This window comes from Gopherus flavomarginatus, chromosome 5 (assembly GCF_025201925.1).
Source record: "Gopherus flavomarginatus isolate rGopFla2 chromosome 5, rGopFla2.mat.asm, whole genome shotgun sequence".
NCBI lineage: Eukaryota > Metazoa > Chordata > Testudines > Testudinidae > Gopherus > Gopherus flavomarginatus.
In genome coordinates, this window is record NC_066621.1 from 119,229,336 (window position 1) to 119,251,363 (window position 22,028).

The 22,028-nt window shown below is 48.9% G+C and overlaps 1 protein-coding gene across 1 annotated transcript in view; it reads right to left on the reverse strand.

Annotated features, from left to right (window-relative positions):
• Nucleotides 1–764: 764 nt before the first annotated feature.
• Nucleotides 765–22,028, reverse strand: part of ISM2 (isthmin 2) — a 50,982-nt gene continuing 29,718 nt past the window's right edge. Inside the window, exons 2-6 of the mRNA XM_050953304.1 lie at nt 16,012–16,275; nt 12,767–13,088; nt 9,424–9,564; nt 8,567–8,644; nt 765–7,278 (exon numbers count right to left, since the gene is read on the reverse strand). Coding sequence (XP_050809261.1) covers nt 6,761–7,278; nt 8,567–8,644; nt 9,424–9,564; nt 12,767–13,088; nt 16,012–16,275 — 1,323 coding nt within the window. The 3' untranslated portion in view covers nt 765–6,760. The remainder of the gene's footprint in view (nt 7,279–8,566; nt 8,645–9,423; nt 9,565–12,766; nt 13,089–16,011; nt 16,276–22,028) is intronic.

Genomic DNA, 22,028 nt, shown 5'->3' on the forward strand with positions numbered 1-22,028 from the left:
ACTCTTTTCAAAGGTAGTCTCCCAGTTCGGGGTGGAGCTCTCCATGTTCAACACCTGCTCCAAGCAACCCCCGGTAATGCTCTCAGACACCACTAGGCTAGGTGTGGTAAAGAAGGGTCCACAGCCAGGTAAAGTTCAGAGATCTCACTGCTACATCATTTCCAAGCCTTCTCACAAACTGACCCTGATGGTCCCCTCTTAGGGGGGATAGTTCCTCCACAGTGGGGGACCTGGATGGCCTCTCTTTCTGACAGCAGGCTGTGGCTTCTGAGATCTCGTGTACCACTTTGTTAATGGTAAAGATACTGGGAGAGCATCTTTCATCCACAGCACCTTCCAAATGGCACACAACAGTCACGTCACCCACCTCCCAGCACATTCAGCCTCGTGGGATGGCAGCAGCTCATGTCATTCTTGTTGTTAGTTGTATTACAGCAGCGCCAGGAACAGAATCTAGGTCATCTTACCCCCGCAGTCTTACCTAGTCTGGTGCCCTATCTACTGGGCCACATTGACTCTGCTCAGTCCATGTTCTCTATCCTGCTCTCCTAGGACCCTGGGAGGGATGAGAAGGGGAAATGGGAGATTTCTGAGGGACATCCTCCAAAAACCAGTTCCAAAATCCAGTTTTAAAACTAGAGTGGGTATTCCCAATTAAGTCAGGATCCAGCTCAGCACAAATGAGGCTGCAGTCCCATAATCAGGAGCCCAAAGAAATCAAATCCCTTTGCACTCCTGGGCTCTCCACCATCAAAGACCAAGCTAACAAGCTTGCCGTGTAATAACAATAAATTTTATTGGTAAGAGACGTCTGCACTCTCTCTTCTCTTTCGATAAAGCCTCTGCGCTCAGTTCAGATACACAACACAGCTCAGCCCCATTCACCAGCAATACTTTCCCGTTTCTTAAGCGACTGCGACCAACACAAACAATAAATACTGTACAAGGGAGAGACCAAACATTACTATGCTAGAGATGGACGAACCGGCTCAAAGGGAAAACCTGCCTTGACCCTTCCTCCCCTGCCCCTCCCAACACAAGCCTTTGAGTTTTGAAAATTCCAGTCATATTTGGAAAGCAACTAAAGGCATCCTGGTTTCTATACCCTCTTCTCTCCCGTTTCTGCTGGGCACAGGAGTGCCAAAATACCACAGGAAAGGCTGCTGTGGGCTTCCTCCAGGAGAGAGTGAGCACCTGGAATTTGCAGCCTGCAAGGTTCACAGCAGCATTTGAACCATGTAGTTGTATCTCGGCTCTGAGCTATTTGAGGTTCGCCCATCCCTATCAAACACAAACAATAGAGAGAAGAAAGTCAGCAAATTTGTCTGGCTCCTTACAATCGAGCTATGAACAGGGACCCAACTACGCAGCATTCAACACCATTTCTGTTTAAAATATAACTAACCCACCCAGCAATATACAACTTAACACAACTGAACAATATCGGTATCGACTCATACATTTTAAATAAAGTGCTTTATTGCAAGTCAGAATGCAGGAGAATCCCCCTTTACGCAATTTGGTAGGCATAAAAGAAATATATATATATTATATATATAAAAAATATAATTAGGGGAGGTGGAGACAAAGAACTCTAATAATTGTGGCTTGACAGAATCTGTTTACTGGGATATAAAAATAAACCTTTGCCCAAACGTCTGGTCTTCCTAGCACAGCTCAATAAAGCTTCCTGGGTGGGTAAGGTGCTTGTGTGAGGAGCAGCACTGCTTCTTGCCCCTCATATTTCCATTCATGTCTATGTTTCCTGAATTCCCCAGCCAGGGAGGCAGAATAGCCACTCAGCATCCCAGGAGGTTTCAACAGCAATCCCTTTCTGTGAAAGTTCCCACTAGCCCCCTGATAGGAACTGAATGTGTTACAGGAATTATAGCATCATTTCTGGCGTTATGCAGGTTGATAAATTCAGACTAACCATGAGTAAGGATGTTATTAACACGCAACAGACCTTACTATAAGGAGGTCACTTACTCAGTGGCATCTTAGCCTAGGGAAGAAGCTGGATAACATCCTGAAGTCCTCATCTCAGAAGGGATGTATGCGAAGACCCTGAGTAGGAGGGTGTGTACCTTTTTGAAAGGTAGCAAGGTTCAAAAGGACATTTTTTAAAGAAGCATATAGACTGTGTACTGACGCTAAAAAGATTCCTCCAGTTGCATTAGATCAAGAGTCCTCTGAAGTGGCCCAATGGCATTTGATGTGCAAGAGGCAATAAGAGAGACTGGTGAATGACAAGGGATTACGCACTTCTCCTTCCACCAGTGATTGATAACCTCACCTGCCCACTCATATGCTTCACATACAAATGTCTTCTTCCATCCTGCCCCTTACACACATAATGCTCTCCCAGAACTGATCCATCGACCATTGCCCTCACCTCCTTATGACCCACTTCTGTCACAAAGTCAATAAGAGACCAGCCAAAAAGCGATGGTTTAAAGGACAGGGGGAATATAGCTGGCCCTTAATTTATCTACCATTAATGTCTTTTTGTCTCTAGCTCTCGTCCCACCTTTCATATGTCACTTGTCAGCGTAGACTGTACGTTCTCTGGGGCAGGTCTGGATATACGTCTACAGTGTGCTCATCACAATGGGGCTCCCATGCTAATTGGGGTCTGTGGGTATCAAGGAACTATAATTATTAAACAATAATAATCCAATATGTGGCAGCTTGGCAAATCCACTCGTTTGTGTTTCACTAGTGACAGCGTCCCAGATGGTGACTGATGACCTGAACACAATGGTCCAGAAGTGAAAGGCTCAACAATTACAAGAAGGGTCAGAAAAAGACAGACTGGGTGCTCCTTGACCCTGGAGAATGATACTGGGACACTGACAGAAACAATGCACAGTGATCAGTTATACAGACCTTCTGCCAAGGACGGGTTTTATCCTGTCTGATCGATATTCTGCAGCAAAGTCTGATTAAGTGGCTGTGCTTGTTGGAATCTTAGTGTAGCCATGATCCTATTCTTTGTCATATTCCCTTGATTTTCTCTTTATTTCCTCTGCTAGAAAAATGTTGCTTTATTCAGGAGGGTCTCAACTGCTGCCTGTTAGGTTAAGCTGATGGGTGCCCAGAAATAAAGACCCCGACGGAGGCTGCAGAAAAGATATTTGAGTCTAGGCTCTTGGTCAAAACCATGGGAATGTTGGGGTCAACCCCAAAAGGTGCTGGAAGCTACCATAGGCCAACATGGACCTGGGGAGAGCTGGAAAACCAGGGCAAAGCACCGAGTCATGTGAGTAGGCATTGTGGAGACACCTAAGATAAGCATTAGTATGGCACCCATCCAATGGGGGTCAATGAGTATCAGCAGACTCTATGAGCTAAAGAAACAGTTATTATTCTGTGCGTTTCCTCCTACTTCGTATCCATTTTGCATTAGTCAAATCCCAGTTCTCCCTGACCTGCAGCCAGCTGAATTTGGACAAGCCAGCTCTGCCTCCTTGCACTTCCATCTTACTGTCTGATTGCCACCAGTGGAAATGACACAGCTCTGGATGTAGGGCAAGTAATTACCCTGCACTCCAACTGGGTAGACTCTCTGTGACAGCTTTAGGGTCAGGAAAACAGAGTTGCTTCAATTCTCGGCAGTGGGGGGTATGATGGATGGAGAAAACAAGGCACTGAGCATTTGGAGGTCTTTCCTCCCCAGCTACTTGTGTCAGATTTGGGGATTAAATCACTTGACACTGTTCCTTTGTCATAGGAGATGAACATCTCACTTTGTCCCTGATAGGTTTCAGAGCGGTAGCCATGTTAGTCTGTATCAGCAAAAAGAACGAGGAGTACTTGTGGCACCTTGGAGACTAACAAATTCATTTGAAATAAGCTTTCGTGGGCTAAAACCCACTTCATCGGATGTGTGCAGTGGAAAATATAGTAGGAGGATATATATACACAGAGAACATGAAAAAATGGGTGTTGCCATCCAATTGTAATGAGAGTAATCAATAAAGCAGGAGGAAAAAAAACTTTTGTAGTGATAATCAGGATGGCCCATTTCCATCCTGATTATTGCAAGATCATCCTGATTATCACTACAGAAGTTTTTTTTTTCCTTCTGCTGATAATAGCTCATCTTGATTACTCTCGTTATAGTTAGTATGGCAACACCCATTTTTTCATGTTCTCTGTGTGTATATATATATATATATATATACATATATATATTCCTACTGTATTTTCCACTGCATGCATCCAATGAAGTGGGTTTTAGCTCACAAAAGCTTATGCTCAAATACATGAGTACTCCTCATTCTTTTTGTCCCTAATGTTACCTTGTACAATTTGTGTCAGTGTATTTTTTATATAGTTTTAAGGAGGTGAGTGGCACAGTTCTTGGGACCTACTGGTGTGTGGTTCACCCAACTATACTCACTCCTACAGTAGATCCTGGGCAGGAATGGATTGAAACAGGACTCACGAGCCGCAGGGCTCATGGACAGAGGATGCCTAGGCAGAGCAGTGTGCCTGAAGCAGAGGGACATACCTGCTGGTTCCCTGATGAGGTGGGGCTGGGCTGCCTCATTTCAGGGGGTTGGGCAGAAGATACCATTTGGGAAGGAAGTGACATTTCTGCCCCACAGTGGTGAGTGGTTTATTTCCATCATCTATTTGGACCCCACACCTGTAGTAAGGTGACATTTGCCATTTCTCTAGGTGGCCATTAGATGTCGCTATTGCCACACTGTGATCCAGCACACCATGCACTTGTCAGTCAGCAGTGGGCAAAGCACCCTTAAGGGGATGGGTCAGACCTCAGCTCCCTCAAATAATCCACAGGAACTGGCCACAGGACGGGCTTCAGCCACAAGAGAGCATCCTCAGCAGCAGACAGGTCCATGAGAGACTTGTGGGCCCTGGTTGGGGAGTTCTTAATCGAGGTGACAGGAGGGTGAAGCATGCACCTTTGGCTGGGTCCTGTGTTGCTTCTCACCCCAGTAGGATGGGAGCCTTGGACTGGAGTCAATGACCATATCTCAAGAGCCTGGAAATGAAGACATGCTGAGGGCAAGGCTGGGGAATGACTATTCAGGACACCAGCGCCTCCCTCTCAGCAGTTGCTGCTCTTCCAGACACTCTCCACTCCCTATTGCTGCTAGACGAGAGGGATAAAGCTGGGGAGATGGCTGGGCAGGCAGGAATGCAGGGGACTGGACTAGCAGAATACTGGGGACAGCAGAGAGAGAGGAAGAGAGGACCTGGTTTTGAAGGTGCCCAGAGAGAAACAGAGCAGATGCCAATCTGTTATACCGGATGCCAAGCTGCAGGGAGTGGCCTAATCCATCACACTCGCTCTCCCGTAGGGTGTGTGTGGGGTGCGGGGCGCACAATGCAGATGCACTGGCTATGGCCGCAGCCTCTCAAAGAGCGAAACCCAGCAACGGTGCAAGCATCCACATGTGGGAGTCTAGCTCCCATCCCCACGTGGTCTTACAGTGTCAAAACCACTGGCCAGTCCCAGAGGGAAAAGCCCTGGTCACAGCTGGTCACCCTGGCAGAGTCTGGGCTTGCAGAGAGATTCCTCTGACTTGGGTGCTTTCTGAATGTCTTTGTGAGGACACAAACAGCAGGGCTGCCTCCCGCACTCTGCAGAGCCAGGGAAAGGCTGTGGAAAGAGAGTGGGTGGGAACTGCTGATCTATCTTATGGAAGGACACTCCTCAACACTGCAACACTGGCTTGCCAGAGAGAGCCAGGTGTACATATGGGCTGCTAATGTGACTTCTACCAATCCCCCCAGCACATTCCCTTTGAAGTGAGGACAAGGTGTTAAACACAGACATTGGATCATTTCCTTTTCCTTCCCCTCTGGGTGGAGATCAGATCTTGTTTGTCCCTATTTGCCCCTGGCCCTGGCAGCAGGTGTGCCTTATTATTCTCAATAACTCTGTGAAGAGGGCATGTTTTCACACCACTACCCCATCCCCCAGCCACAAGAGCCCAGGGAACACCACGTGGGTCTTTCCCAGTCTCTTTCTTTCCAAGTCTGAAAGTAAGATCCAGGGGAGATCCCACCCCATACTCATCACTAGGAGACTCTCCTGGGAGGATCTATCCCCAGGTTTTAGAGGAGACCCAGTACCCGACGAGGCAGGCATTTATACAGTTGCCTGGTTGGATGTCTCTGACAAAGCTGCTAACTCTTTGCCTTAACAGCAAGTCTTGGTTGGTGTATTAAACTCCACCATCATAGCTGCAACATGAAGCAAATAGAAGCCAAGAATGTTTCACCATAAGCCCCTGAGCTCCTTATGAGATTGCAATTAACACTTCATAGAAAAGTAACAGGAGCAGCATCGTTTCCCTTTATACACCCCCACCCTCAGAGGCCGCTGCCTTCCATTGCCTCTAGCTGTCACTCGCATGGATCCTGTGCTATCCACAGAGAAGTAGCTGGGGTGAGAAGAGCACCCTGGGGCCAATCATGCAGCAAGGATCACCTGGGCCCCTTGGAAGCTGGAAAGGAACTGGGATGCCTCCGTGAAAAGACAGATTAAAAACCAATCCCTGTGGTTGGCACCAACAGGGAACTTGCGTGTAGGGCCAAGGGCTCCGCCTCTCCCCCGGACTGCTTTGTTTCCAAGGGAGTGACAAGCAGGGGATGACTCCAGAGCCTCTGTGGCCTGCAGGCCCTCACTGCGGTGGAGAGAGAGACAGGCTGCCTGGTGCTTCTGGGGTGTTACATGGTAGACCTGCCACATCCTGCTCTCCCATCACTCAGCCGAGCTCTGCTAGTACTCCTTGGCCTCCTGCAGCTGGGAGAGGTACTCCTCCTCAGTGGGGTTATCAGCACACTGCTGCCCATTGTTGGGGGGCCGAACAGCATGGTACCGGCTCCAGTCTCCCTTGCACAGAATCCAAGGCAGCATGTCCACCTTGTAGTGCAGCTCCGGGGAGAACTCCGTGCTGATGAGGTTGGGGGCTCCGGCCCCCTTACCTCGGGTGATAAGCTTTGTGTGCTCGTCATAGCAGCAGTGCTGGGCGGCCAGTGTGGTGCTGTCCAAGGAGAGCATGGACCGCAGGCAGAAGCGGGCCGTAGGCTTGTAGATGTCCAGCCGCTCCTTGGGCCCGCTGGCATCCCGCCAGCGGAAGTTCTTGCCCTGGTGCTTGTCCTGCAGATTCACAGCACTGTAAACAGCCTCTAATGGGTAGGAGCAGGGGCAGCTGGGCAAATCCGTCAGCACCTTGCTCAGATACTTGGTGAGGAAGTCACTCTTGCAGTTCAGCCACTTCTCACAGCTGTCCACATCTGGAAGAGAGGAACAAGTGGGGGGGGGGGGGGAGCATGAGCAACCTCCCCACTCAGTGGGCAGGGCCGGCTTTATGACCCGCGGGGCCTGCTTGGAACACTCGACAGCGGTCCGGGGCTTCGGCGGGGCTTCGGCGGCAGGGGGTCCGCTCCAGGGCTTCCGCAGCACTGAAGGATCCCCTACCGCTGAAATGCCGCCGAAGACCCTTGGAGCGGACCCTCCACTGCCAAAATGCTGCCGAAGACCCCTGGAGAGGGATTCCCTTAGGTGCGGGGCCCTCTTCAGCGGGGAGCCCAATTCCGGGGAATCAGGGGAATCGGCGTAAAGCCGACCCTGCCAGTGGGCACCTCTCTGAGGTCCAGCCACAGCCCTGGGAATGGAGTTATACCACAACAGTTGGGCTAACAATCACAATAGCCTCCATGGAGGAGCTGGTACCAGGGGAGGAGATTGCCAGAGACAACAAACCTTGCGGCTTGAGGGCAACAGCTGATGGAGAGATGGGGGTCAGAACAGAATGTCTCCATGGGACAGTGTTGCACAGCAAGATGCTTAATGTGGGCTCTGCACAATCTCTAAGCACCCAGCACCAGCCACTGTTGGAGAGAGGCTACCAGAGTGGCTGCACCGTCGGTCTGTTTCAGGAGGGCACATGGCAGTGTGAAATCATCAACAGGAACATGATGCAGTCCTGGGTCGTGTCCATACCACTACAGCTAGTGCAGATGAGACCTTACCCATGCCTAAGATCTGTGCTAAGGCTTCACACTGCCTCAAAGTTCAACATGGCTTAGGGACCTGGGTTAGGTACTGCCTACCCTGCATAATGGAACCAGACTGTAACCAGGCTGTGAGACCACTGTGCTGTTACTGGGCTTCCCAACATGAGTGCAGCTGTAGCATGGAAAAGGGCCATAGACTCATGTGACTGTGAAAACACCTAGGTGTGTGGAGCACCAAATCTCTCTCTTGCTTCAGGGTGGGACTTCCACTGGGGCATTTCTACCCTTCCAGTTATGAAGCCACCCTTGAGTGGAATGCCGAGCCCATGTCAGCACCCTCTGTCAGAACATAGTGCTTGGCACAAGCTAATGCCTAGGTCCCTACATGGCAAGGGTTAACTGACACTTCACGCCTGTGCGAATATTTCACTGAAGTCCACCAGAACCTGGGCCCCTTGGCAGAACACTCTCATCCAGGTAGCAGCATCTCCTCCTTGGGATGCTGCACCACGAAATCCCTTAGGAGCTCCCAGGGCACTATTGTACAGAAGAGAAACGTGCTAACCTGAGTTGAACATCTCCGTGGTGTTCTCACCCTCAAATGGCGTCTCGTCAGTGGTGAAGACCATCTCCCCATCGGCTCCTTTGGAAACAAAACATACAAACAGAAGTAATAAATCCCATTCCAGGGATGGGCCAGAGGTCCTGGCGGGGGTTGGGCACCAGACCCTTGTATTTCCTCCTGCCCCCTCCCCACCTTCATGGAGGCCTACCCCTATGCACAGAAGATCAACAGGATGGTACTGCAAGGAAGATAACACTAAGGGAGTGTAAGATCGCTTGTTGCGATGGATCTTGATGGTTGGAGCCAGCTCTCAATAAACTTCCAGTGAGGATTTCAGGCCTCATATGTAACAGAGTTTTGAAGTTAGGCAGCAGATCTATGATCCATGGGCTACTTACGACTGATTATGGAATGACAAGCCACACCCTCTCTTCATGATGGAAAGAACCAGCCATTTTTACTGGCCCAGATCAAAAAATTGAAAACTATTAACCCTTCAAGCACTAGCCAGTATCCAAACAGAGGAAAAGAAAGCTGAGTGTTTTAAGGGTTTAGGAGGCAGGCCAAGGATCACAGAGGGACTTGGCCTATGGGTTTATTTTCTGGAGTGAGTCCCACCTAGATCCCTTCATCATGTTAGAAAGGGATAAAGTTCTTCCTGCCCTGTGGAGATGGAAAATTCCTCAAGTGACACTCCTGCCCCGAGCTGGGAATCCATCCCTCCCACACTAGCAGAAACAGGATCTTGCTGTGGGCAGGGCCCATTGGGTGGATGAGTTTGAGAAAGGGCCCCCTAAGGTGTCAGGGGAGGCAGAGAAGTGGCTCTGTCTAGAGCATGAGGAGTACAATAGGCTCACCAGGGCAGCGATGCAGGTCGCAGGTTCTCGACTCGGTGGCTGTGCAGGCGTAGCCACAGGACCGAGTTCTCTTCTGGTTCCCGCTACCACAGGTCACACTGCAGGGGGACCAAGAGCTCCACTCCTCTTCATCTTCATAGTCTGGGGATGGCAAGAGAAGGATAAAGCATGGAAGTGCTTGTGCAAAGCCCAGATGGGAATGAAGCCTGGAGCTGCTCTGGACTTCCCTGCTGGCTTCCCTCTGCCTACATCACCCTGCTCTTACCTCCCCCTGTCCTGCCCTCCTGAGCTGTCTCCAAAGGGGAGCTGGCTAGAGCTCAGGAGAACACTTGAACAGATCTATAGATTTTTGAAGTTATCTAGTTTGATCTCCTGTATATTAGCAGCCATAGAACTTCACCCAGTTATCCCTGCATTGAGCTCAATAAGAAACATAAGAGTGGCCATACTGGGTCAGACCAAAGGTCCATTGACCCTAGTATCCGGTCTTCCGACTGTGGCGAATGCCAGTGCCCCAGAGGGAATGAATAGAACAGGTAATCATCAAGTGATCCATCCCCATTGCCCATTCCCAGGTTCTGGCAAACAGAGGTTAGGGACACCATCCCTGCGCATCCTGGCTAATAGCCATTGATGAGTCTATCCTCCATGAATTTATCTAGTTCTTTTTTGAACTCTGGTATTATCTTGGCTTTGGCCAAGCATGATAGTTTGTGCTTAGCCAAAGCATATCTTTCAAAGAGGCATCCAGTCTTGATCCGAAGATACCAAGAAATGGAGAATCCATCAATTCCCTGGGTAGTTTGTTCCATAGGTAATCAGCCTCACCGTTAAAAATGTGTGCCTTGTTTCTACATGGAATTTATTTAGTTTCAATTTCCAGTCATCAGCTCATGTGATGTCTTTCTCTGCTAGACTGAAGAGCTCTTAAGGACTTGGCATTTCCTCTTTGTGAAGAGACTTCTGCCCTGTAATCAAGTCACTTCAATATTCTTTTTGATGAGCTAACCTGATCAAGCTCTTTAATCACTCACTATAAGGCTTTTTCCGCAGTCCTCAAATCACGTCTGTGACACTTTTCTGCACCTTCTCCAATTTATCAATATCCTTTTAAAAAATCTGGACACCAGAATGGGATGCAGTATTCCAGTATTGGTCTCACCAATGTTGTACACAGAAGTAAAATCACCTCCCTACTCCTACACACTACTGCTCTGTTTATACAGTCCAGGGTCTCAAAAGTCCTTTTCACCACAGCATGACACTGGGAGCTCACATGAAGTTGCCTGCCCACTACGACCCATATATCCACTTCAGAGTCAATTCTTTCCAGGATACAGTCCCCCATTCTGTAGGTACGCCCTGCATTCCCTGATCCTAGATGTATGACTTTGCACTTGGCTGTATTAAAAGGCATTTTGTTTGAATGGGCCCAGCCTACCAGGTGATCCAGATCGCTCTGTGTGACTGTCAAGTCCTCATCATTATTTACTCTCTGCCAATCTTTGTGTCGCCTGCAAAGTACATCAGCAGTGATTTTATATTTGCTTCCAGACCATTGATGAAAATGTTGAATAGTGCGTAGAAGCGATCCCTGCAGAACTGGAAACACTTCCATTCAGTGATGATGTCCCATTGGCCCAATGTGAGAGGGCAAGAGCACATGCATACGGTAAGTACCTTAAGGAACTGCTGACAGCACAGCCACAAGCCCTAGAGAGGCTAGAGGTGGGCACATCTGATTCCTCTCAGTCCCCCATTCTGGCCAGCTCTGGGAACCACATTGGCTAGTTCTGGAGGGAGCTGCGTCCAGTCCGCACCACTGTGACATGGGGAGTGGGGGAGAAGTGGAAACATCAGGGGACCTGAACTGTCCCTGAAGTGCCTCCTTCTGCCCCTTTTCTAATTTCTCAGAGTTGTTCATGGATGCCCCTCCTGACAACCCGGAAGTGTAGGCACTCTTCCAGGTCGGGGCAGCAGCAGATGGCCGCACCTGCCTTCGCTGGCACCCTTTTCAGGATGTACTTCCTGGGAACAGAGTGCAGGCGTCCCAACTCCCAGTCTTAGCCACTAAACCAGTGGTTCTCAGACTTTTGTACTGGTGACTCCTTTCCCTTAGCAAGCCTGAATGCGACCCCTCCTTATATTTAACACCATTTTAAATGATGGATGCAAAGCGGGGTTTGGGGTGGAGGCTGACAGCTCACGATCCCCCATGTAATAGCCTTGTGACCTCCTCAGAGGCCCTGACCCCCAGTTTGAGAACCCCTGCACTAGACCATTCTCCTTCCCAGAGCCAGGAACAGAACCAGAGCCCTAATTCCTACCTTGGCACACTCTCTCTCAGAGCTGAGAGCAGAACCCTGGAGTCTTGGCGCCCAGTCTCCTTGTGCTAACCACTACACCAGAGCTCAAATCCATTCAGTGAGGAGGGATGAATTCCATGCTTATTGATGGTCCAGGGGCTGGATATACATTTAGGACTGCACAGTCCCTTATCCACAACCACCTCCCACTGATAGCAGTGGAGGTTTGCCCAGAATCAAGGTTAGAATACAGCCTTGCTGTAGTAACTCAACCTTTAGGTCATTTATTATTTGTTCAGTACCTTAATGCCACATTCAGTCTTTCTCACTTCACTCTCCCCCTCTGCCCCATTCTATCTGCTGGAGCCAACAGCCATAAGATAGTTAATGCTGAGATTGAAAGATCATAAGAGTCACAGCCGTTAAATCCAGAAGGGGCCATCATCATCTAGTCTGACTTGCATAACACAGGCCAGAGAACCTCACCCCCTCATTTCTGCATGGAGCCCATAACTGCTGTTTGATCTATAGCATATCTTCTGGAAAGGCAGCCAGTCTTCATTTAAAGCCTTCAAATGCGGAGAACCTGTCACATCCCTAGGTAAATTGTTCCAATGACTAATGACCTGCATGGTTAAAAATCTGTATATTTTTTCTAGTCTGAATGTATGTACTCATTAGGCTTTAGCATTAGCAATCCAATCAGCTGGGAATTCAGTTCACACCTCTGAGTTATTTATCTTGTCTGTCTGCAGACTCAGGCAGATTTCACTGTTTTGGTTCCATTTGGGGCACATTTGGAAAGTTTCCTTCATAACCATAGGGGCTAGAAACTTCCCTTTTTCTTTTTTTTACACACAAAAGCTGAGATTTATGCAAATCCATCAAGCTGCCATTTGTCTGACATCCCTGCACTAGAACAGGCTGTCCTGTGGATGCCCCCAGGGCCTTTAACAGCAATCCAGCCCCTAGTGGGCAGGGAGATGGCCACTGCAGAATTTGGGGGGGCATCTGCTGAGAGGCAGGGGATAACTCACCATAATTATATTTTTCCTTGAAGATCCAATTCTTCTGACTCGGCCACCTCTGGTCCCAGTTGCCTCCCACTCCGCTCAGCACTGTCTCCTCCTCTTCCTCATACTCTGTTGTATAATCTTCCTCCTCCTCCCCTCTGTCCAGGCTGTCATCCTCATCATCCTCCTCTTCCTCAGTGGGATCCATGTACTCCCAGAAGAGGGGCCAGAAAAGGTCCTTGTGTGACAACCACTCGGAAGAGGTCAGGGACCAGTCATTGCTGGTCTCCTTCAGCAAATCCATCTCTATCTCAGCCTGGGGATCATCCACCACCTCAATGGTTACCTGGGAAGCCAGACACAAGGCAGGGCAATAAGGGAGGTGCCAGCACTTAAGCCAGGGCTCCTGGCTGACTCAGCTCCCGGGGACTCTCTTAAAGGGCAACAAAAGACTTTCCTGTTGGTCCAATAGCTCCCTACTCAGGATATAGACATTCCAGCTAGTTTCCCCCTTTGGCCGGGTTGTGCTATGTGCAGGACACAGTGCCAGGCCCTGCTAGAATCCTCCCACGGCTGATGACTCCAGTCACTTTGTCCAGGCTTTGATGCAGGGATCTCAAACTCAAATCACCACGAGGGCCAATGAGGACTAGTACTTTGGCCCAAGGGCCACATCACTGACATCTTTTCATATAAAGATGCAAAAGGCCCCCACTCTGCTCCTGGCCCAGCCCCCACTCCACCCTTTCCATGAGGCCCCGCCCCTGCCCCTTCCCACCCCATCCCCGCCCCCATTCCAATCCTCTACCCAAAGTGCCTACCCCAACTCCTCCCCGTCCCTTCCCCTATTCCAACCCCTTCCCCTGGCCCCGCCTCTTCTCTGCCTCCTCCCCTGAGTGTATGGCTTCCTGCTCCTCCCTCCTGGAAAGCGCAACACGCCACCAAACAACTGTTTGGTGGTGGGAAGCACCTGGAGGTAGGCAGAGGAGTGGGGACGTGGTACGCTGGGGGGGCAGCGGGTGAGGGGAGCTTGAGGCGGCTGCAGGAAATAATTCCGGGGGGGCGGGGAGCTTGGCGGGCTGCAGCAAATAATTCTGGGGCTGCATGCAGCCCATGGGCCACCTGTTTGAGACCCCTGCTTTAATGTGTCATTGAAAAAACCTGACATCACAGAGTCTGGAGGCAGCAGGAGGCAGTTGCATAAAACAGCAACAACCCAGGAGACCAGGGTAGATTCAGGTTTGGTAAACAGTCTGTGAAGCACGCTGAGGTGCCCAAGGCAGGCAGGGAGTCGGTCAAGCAACATATCCTCCAGGAATAGAAACAGCCCCCACACACCTAGAGAGGAGACAGTTTAGTAACGGGATGGGTGCTACAAAGTAAGATGTCTCTGGTGGTTAGCTGGGCCCCTGCTCTGGGAATGGAAAGCAGCAGGACCAGCATTGAGGTGATCAGGTGGGCTGAAACTCCAGCCACACTCCTAGAGAGGCCAAGATTATCTTCTGTCTTGAATCACTAGAGCAGTGAGTTTGGTGGATTTCAGCCTAGTTGTAAGCAGACCTTCCTTCACAGTATAAAACTCAGCCTGGCACAACTGGGAGGAGGGACTCAGGCCTGGAATAGCAGGGATTGCTGCAAGAAAGGATTGAGGTACATTGGCAGAGGTGTGTGTGAGTAGGCCAGGGCTAGACTAGCAGGGGGTGTTGCAGGTCAGACAGGAGACATGTTTGGGGGGTGGCTAGCCCAGCCAGGCAGGGTAGGGGAAAATCTCTCCTGACTGCAGAGGGCCAGTGCATAGGCTAGAACTCTTAGAAATTCAGTGCTTGTATCTCCTTAGGAAACTATCCATGAACCCATCCTTGTTCTCTAAAGGGAGCAGTTCTAGAAAGAAGTGAGAGGGTCCAGGAGTACAGAGAATCCTGACCGAGCTGATCTGGTTATACAGCATTCATTCCCTTGTGCAAGGAGTTTATATGCCAGTATCTCCTGTCCTAAATGGGTGTGGCTTATATGTGCCTGAGGATTATTTGCCAAAATATATAGTATCAGCCTTGCAGAGTCTAGGAATTGGAGTCCCCACACAAAAGGTTTCCAATTAGGAGATCAAACAAGGCCAGAGAGAAAACATCTGGTTAATTGACCCCACCCTGCAGTCTGTCTGTGGCACTCCCCAGGCCTGGGTCCAGTTCTAGTCTGCCACAGTGCCCTCCCCCTGACAATCTCAGCACCCTGCACACATGCTGACGGCCAGGGCCCGGCTAAGGCAGCAATCAGGCCCTTTAGGGATGAAGAGGAAATGGTGATCAGAACTGGAGGTATTACCCCTCTGCCCAACCAAGTCCTCACAGGGCCCCCAGTCCTGAGCACATCGAGGGAGTGTTCCCGAGCAGATCCTTCCCCAATGGATTTTGTGCCAGCTCAGCACAGGCAGGGTGAGGGTTAGGGGACTTTGTGAATAGGCTCCCCCCAAAACAAGGTTAACCATAGCAGTGATTTACTTCCCATTGCTCCTATGTGCTGGGAGTTTATTTTGGCCTCTCTTCCCCAAGACTCTAGGAAAAATGTATCGCCCCAGCCCCTTATATTGCCCGGTTTCAGTCAATTGGTGACTTGGATTGGGTAACGTAAGAGCGGACTCAAATGGAACCTTTGTTCAGTTTCATCCTGGAGCCAGGTCCCTTCTCTCATCCATTCCAGACCCACTCACCTCTCCACTCGGATTCCTTCCCACCCATAACGATGGGGAGCTGAAGCATATCTCAGTGTCTCCCTGATGGAGCTTGGGTGTAACAGTCATTAAAAATCTGCCACTGCTTCCCCATTAGTTTGGCCTGAAATGTACAGTGAGCCCATAAGCACATGCCTCTTAGAGCGAGGGAGTTCCTGTCAGATGTGGCAATACTGCCCCAGGAAGTGCCACCACCCTGGCACACAGTCACTCCCCACTGGCCTCTGCAAGGCACTTTACCCTAAAAACTGTTGGTGACAGAGCAAGCTGTGGTGGAATCAACAGCACTGGTGATAATCCAGGCTGAGACCAGCTGTCTGGGATAGTGTACAGATAATGAAATCAATCCTGTCATGGTGCACAGGAAGGAGTCTGGGGGCCCTTCTGGTCCCTACCACACAGCAGATGGACAAGTCATCCCCAATCAGGTCATCCCTCGGCCGCTCAGGTGATTCTACGCTTGCATAATCCAGCCACATTACTTTTTTGCTCCTGCCCAAAGTGTCCGTGTCCAGCCAGTGACAGAGACTTGTGCTCCTACCTGTATGTTTGGATTCTGGGCACTCAGGTCAATGTTGGCCAGCCCTGGCAGGTTCTGTAAGTCCAGCACAAAGGGTGTGCTCTCCTCCTTGCTAGCGCCACCAGGCCAGAGTGGCACTGGCTGGTTCCTCGCAGCCCGTGGGGATGACCATCGGCGTTTGTGCCGGCGAGTCCCAGCCTGTCCGCTTCGCCTCAGGCTCCGAACCTTGTTGGACTGTGGCATCTCCTCTTCCTGCGTCAAATGGGTGTCAGATGAAGTGGAGACCTGGCAATGAAAGAGGCAGCAATGGCAGTTCCAACCCCACCCTGACCATCTCCACAGCTACCATTCAGGACTCCCTCCACTACATCCTCACCAGGGACAGGGCAGGAGAGCAGGCACTATGGAGGTGAGCAGCTGCCTGCAAATGTCAAGGAACAAATCCCCGAAACACGACTACTAAGAACAAACGCAAGGCTGATTGACCCACCATCTCTGTATTCCTCCAAGTGTGGTCTGAGACAACAAACAGGCCATACAAGCAAACAGCATATTGACTGCTACATTAGATCTGGCCACCAACTTATCTATTTCACTATCCTCACCTCCCCTGCAGCACCCAAGTGGAGCAATTGCCTATCTAGTCCAATATCCCTGCCACTCTCGAGCACAGCAATGGCTCTATTATGTCTAGCATTTCCCTGCTTTCTGCCACATCAGAAACCAGTCCAGTATTTGCACCTTTCTGCTATAACACTGTCCTATCTAATCTGGCACTTTGATTTCCCTGCCCATACCAGACCAGTCTGCTAGTCCACCTTGTTTGGGATCTTCACTTTTGACAATGTCCGAGACCAAATTCTTTGGAGGAAGGACAAAAATATATAATGCATCTGCCCAGCTGTTCAATATTTTACATGAAGGGAAAATTCCAAAACACCCCCCACCATGATCAGCCCCTGTAAACTATCAATTTTCACCCTGAGACACAAGATTTGATAACTTCTAGCTGGAAAATGACAAATGCAAAGATTATTAATGGCCACAAAGTCACCCAGCCCAACACTCATATCTGGTGAATTAATCTGAGGTGAAACTTTCCCAAGATAACCCGGCCGTGTAAAAGCTATTCGTATCAGAGAAAACAACCTAGACTCAGACTTTAAGGTCAGAAGGGACCATTATGATCATCTAGTCTGACCTCCTGCACAATGCAGGCCACAGAATCTCACCCACCCACTCCTGTAACAAACCCCTAACTTATGTCTGAGCTACTGAAGTCCTCAAATCATGGTTTAAAGACCTCAAGGTGCAGAGATTCCTCCAGCAAGTGACCCGTACCCTACGCTGCAGAGGAGGGCAAAAAACCTCCAGGGCCTCTGCCAATCTGCCCTGGAGGAAAATACCTTCCCGACCCCAAATATGGCAATCAGTTAAACCATGAGCATGTGGGCAAGACTCACCAGACAGCACCCAGGAAAGAATTCTCTGTAGTAACTCAGATCCCAGCCCATCTAACATCTCATCACAGACCATTGGGCATATTTACCTACTAATAATCAAAGGTCAATTAATTGCCAAAATTAGGCTATCCCATCATACCATCCCCTCCATAAACTTATCAAGCTTAGTCTTGAAGCCAGATATGTCTTTTGCCCCCACTACTCCCCTGGGAAGGCTGTTCCAGAACTTCACTCCGCTAATGATTAGAAACCTTTGTTTAATTTCAAGTCTAAACTTCCTCGTGTCCAGTTTATACCCATTTGTTCTTGTGTCCACATTGGTACTAAGCTTAAATAATTCCTCTCCCTCCTTGATATTTATCCCTCTGATATATTTATAGAGAGCAATCATATCTCCCCTCAGCCTTCTTTTGGTTAGACTAGACAAGCCAAGCTCTTTGAGTCTCCTTTCATAAAACAGGTTTTCCATTCCTCAGATCATCCTAGTAGCCCTTCTCTGTACGTGTTCCAGTTTGAATTCATCCTTCTTAAACATGGGAGACCAGAACTGCACACAACTGCACATGGGAGACCAGAACTGCACACCAGAACTGCACTCTCCAGATGAGATCTCACCAGTGCCTTATGTAATGGTATTAACACCTCCTTATCTTTACTGGAAATACCTCACCTGATGCATCCCAAGACCGCATTAGCTTTTTTAAACGGCCATATCACATTGGCGGCTCATAGTCATCCTGTGATCAACCAATACTCCAAGGTCCTTCTCCTCCTCTGTTACTTCCAACTGATGTGTCCCCAGTTTATAACCAAAATTCTTGTTATTAATCCCTAAATGCATGACCTTGCACTTTTCACTATTAAATTTCATCCTATCACTATTACTCCAGTTTACAAGGTCATCCAGATCTTCCTGTATGATATCCCGGTCCTTTTCTGTATTAGCAATACCTTCCAGCTTTGTGTCATCCGCAAATTTTATTAGCACATTCCAACTTTTTGTCCCAAGGTCAGTAATAAAAAGATTAAATAAGATTGGTCCCCAAACTGATCCCTGAGGAATTCCACTAGTAACCTCCTTTCAGCCTGACAGTTCACCTTTCAGTATGACCTGTTGTAGTTTCCCCTTTAACCAGTTCCTTATCCACTTTTCAATTTTCATATTGATCTCCATCTTTTCCAATTTAGCTAATAATTCCCCATGTGGAACCATATCAAATGCCTTACTGAAATTGAGGTAAATTAGATCCACTGCATTTCCTTTGTCTAGAAAATCTGTTACCTTCTCAAAGAAGGAGATCAGGTTGGTTTGGCACGATCTACCTTTTGTAAAACTATGTTGTATTTTGTCCCAATTACCATTGACCTCAATGTTCTTAACTACTTTCTCCTTCAAATTTTTTTCCAAGACCTTGCACACTACAGATGTCAAACTAACAGGCCTATAGTTACTCGGATAACTTTTTTTTCCTTTCTTAAAAATAGGAACTACGTTAGCAATTCTCCAGTCTTACGGTACAACTCCTGAGCTTACTGATTCATTAAAAATTCTTGCTAATGGGCTTGCAATTTCATGTGCCAGTTCCTTTAATATTCTTGGATGAAGATTATCGGCCCACCAATTTAGTCCCATTAAACTGTTTGAGTTTGGCTTCTGCCTCGGATGTGGTAATATCTACCTCCATATCCTCATCCTACCATTATCCCTAACCTCCTCATTAGCTTCATTACAGATTGAGGACAAGTATTTGTTTAGATATTGGGCCATATCTAGATTATCTTTAACCTCCACTTCATTCTCAGTGTTTAGTGGTCCCACTTCTTCTTTCTTTGTTTTCTTCTTATTTACATGGCTATAGAACCTTTTACTACTGGTTTTAATTCCCTTTGCAAGGTCCAACTCTACATGGCTTTTGGCCTTTCTCACTTTATCCCTACATGTTCTGACCTCGCTAAGGTAGCTTTCCTTGCTAATCCCTCCCATCTTCCACTCCTTGTAGGCTTTCTGCTTTTTCTTAGTCACCTCTCTGAGATGCTTGCTCATCCAGCTTGGTCTACAACTCCTGCCTATGAATTTTTTGCCCTTTCTCGGGATGCAGGCTTCTGATAGTTTCTGCAACTTTGACTTGAAGTAATTCCAAGCCTCCTCTGCCTTAAGATCCACAACTTATTTGAAGTTGGTCCAGTAAAAGATATTACCTCACCTGCTTTGTCTCTAGGAACCTCTTGAACAAATCGTCTACTAAAGGTCAATAGGAGAAGAAAATGCTAAAGATGAATGGCTGCATTTTACATTGTAGGAAACAGATAACAGATGGTTAAAGCCTCCTTGTATAACAGACTATGAAGCAAGATAACTTACTTAAAAATGGTACCTGTGACTCAAGCTGTGTGTTAACTGACCTGCTCTCACTCTGCTGACATTTTTATCCATTCTGAGGCACACTGTGCTCACCTCTGCACTCCCACTCTGGTCTGGGAGCTGCACCAAGAAACAGTCTCGTGCTGATGTCATCTTCCAGGAAGCCTGATTTTCAAGAGGGTTCCAGACCAGAATGGGTTAAGGGTAGATTTGGAAAGAAGCAGGATTAACTCCTCCGAATTAAACCACTTGAACCAGGTCCCCATGTCACTAACCTCTGCACTCAACACACACTGGGATTAAAGGGTGCAAGTCAAAGGGGCTGCAAGCTTCAGTGCATCAGAGAAATCGGAGCTGGGAACAACCTGTCAAGCTCTCTGCACCCCAGTCCTCGCTCAACCAAGGCAGACTTCCCTACAGAAGGTTCTCCGGTGGTCTAGGATTTAACTTTCCAACCTATGTGCCTTCCACTCTGCCTGATTCCCCAGATTAGTGCATCTCGCAGGTATTTCCTGATGCCCAGCCTAAATCCCCCTTTGCTCCTAGCTCTCTTCCCTGGCACCACCAAACCCTCCTTCCCCTCCATGAGCCCAGACTGTAGCTGCAGGATTAACAAAGAGGGAGAAACTCCCCTCCCCACCAGGGAGACAGAACAGCACTTTTACCTGCAATTAGGACCAGATGGTTTGGGGAGGGACTCCCCTCCCTTTCATCCTGATCACTGGAGCACTTCAAAGAGAGCTGGAGCCAGGCCAGGCTCACATGAGCACACATACAGCATGTCAGCCAGGCCTGTTCCTGCACATCAAAGGCTTGGTGCCTTTCTCCCCCGCCCCAAGAGAAAGGAAGGGAGCAGCGGGGACACTGCTGGTCCCTTTGCTGTTTATCAGAGTGGAGCTGGCTGTGGCAGAGACTGCAATAGCTTTGTCCAGATGGGCCCCTGAATACAGGTTGGAGGCGGGTTCTGGGTGAATATTCCATGTGTGGGGAGAGTCGCTGCTCTGTCCTGGAGGATTGATCAGGGAGGATGGATATTAGGCCCAGAGCTTTGTTGGAATTGATCCAGCTCTGATGCCACTGCCCTAGGCAAGCAATGGCTCCAATCTGAGACATCCATGGCCCCAGGGTTTTGTTTGGGGTCTGTCCGTCCCTCTGATTTGACATCCCATTGTGGGAAAGGGGGGACAAAGGCAGGACAGGGGTTTTTTATATTCGCCAAGCAGATGTGGCAACTCAATTAACTCTCCCAAGTCAGCTAGGGCTGTGCAGCAGCAGGGCATGGTGGGTCCTACTGCCAAGAATTCAGGGGACATTTTAATGGGTTCTGGTCAGGGTGGGGTTAACACTGAGGTTTGGGTTCAAAACACAAAGAACAATCAGTTCCAACCACTTTGGAGAACCTCAAAGCCCAGCCCATGGATTGCCTCTCTCCTCCAACCCCCAGCCCCAGACAGCTTTCACCCGCAAAACCGTGGCCCCTGGAATGCTGCTATCCCCAGCCTCTACCAAATTCTACAATCCAGCCCCTGGATAACCACCACCACCACCCAATCCACAGTGGGCCAGGGCCAGGAGTTAGTTGAGAGCAGGCACCACAAAGAGATGCTGTATAGATTTCACAAGATTCATCACACACCTGTGAGCTGAAACAGCTCAGAGGAAAGGCCAAGTCCAATCAGACATGAATTGCAGTTGGTATTTCCAAGGTTCCTCCCCAATGCGGCTTGCTCTGGAATTCAAGCCCTTCTGTTTCTGGATCCTGACTTGCAACATGCTAAGCCATTTCGAACCTGGGCTTCCCTACTAGGTGGCTCAAGACATTGGAAATAAGTCACTACTAAACCATCGCAGCGTCTGAGTGCTTTTCACTCCTAGGCTGCTGACCGGTCAGTGAATGTCTTCACCCTCTGAGGGTATTTGCTACCTGCAACCTCTCACCCTCTGAGTGAGAAAAGCACCCACATCATGAAGGTCAGCATCACAGTTAGTCCTTCTCAACAGAGAGGCTGAGGATGAATAGGCCACAGGCTGAAGCACCAACAGAGGGTAATGTGACAGAAAATGAACCTGTTCTGTGGATAAAGAGACTCCTGTCGCTAGCTCTGTCAATAGCACATCTTTCATGAGCACTACATTTTCAGCAAACTGTAGATTAAACCTTGTATTACAGTAACACACAGCACTGCAAGAAAGTCACGTCAGTAAAACACTGG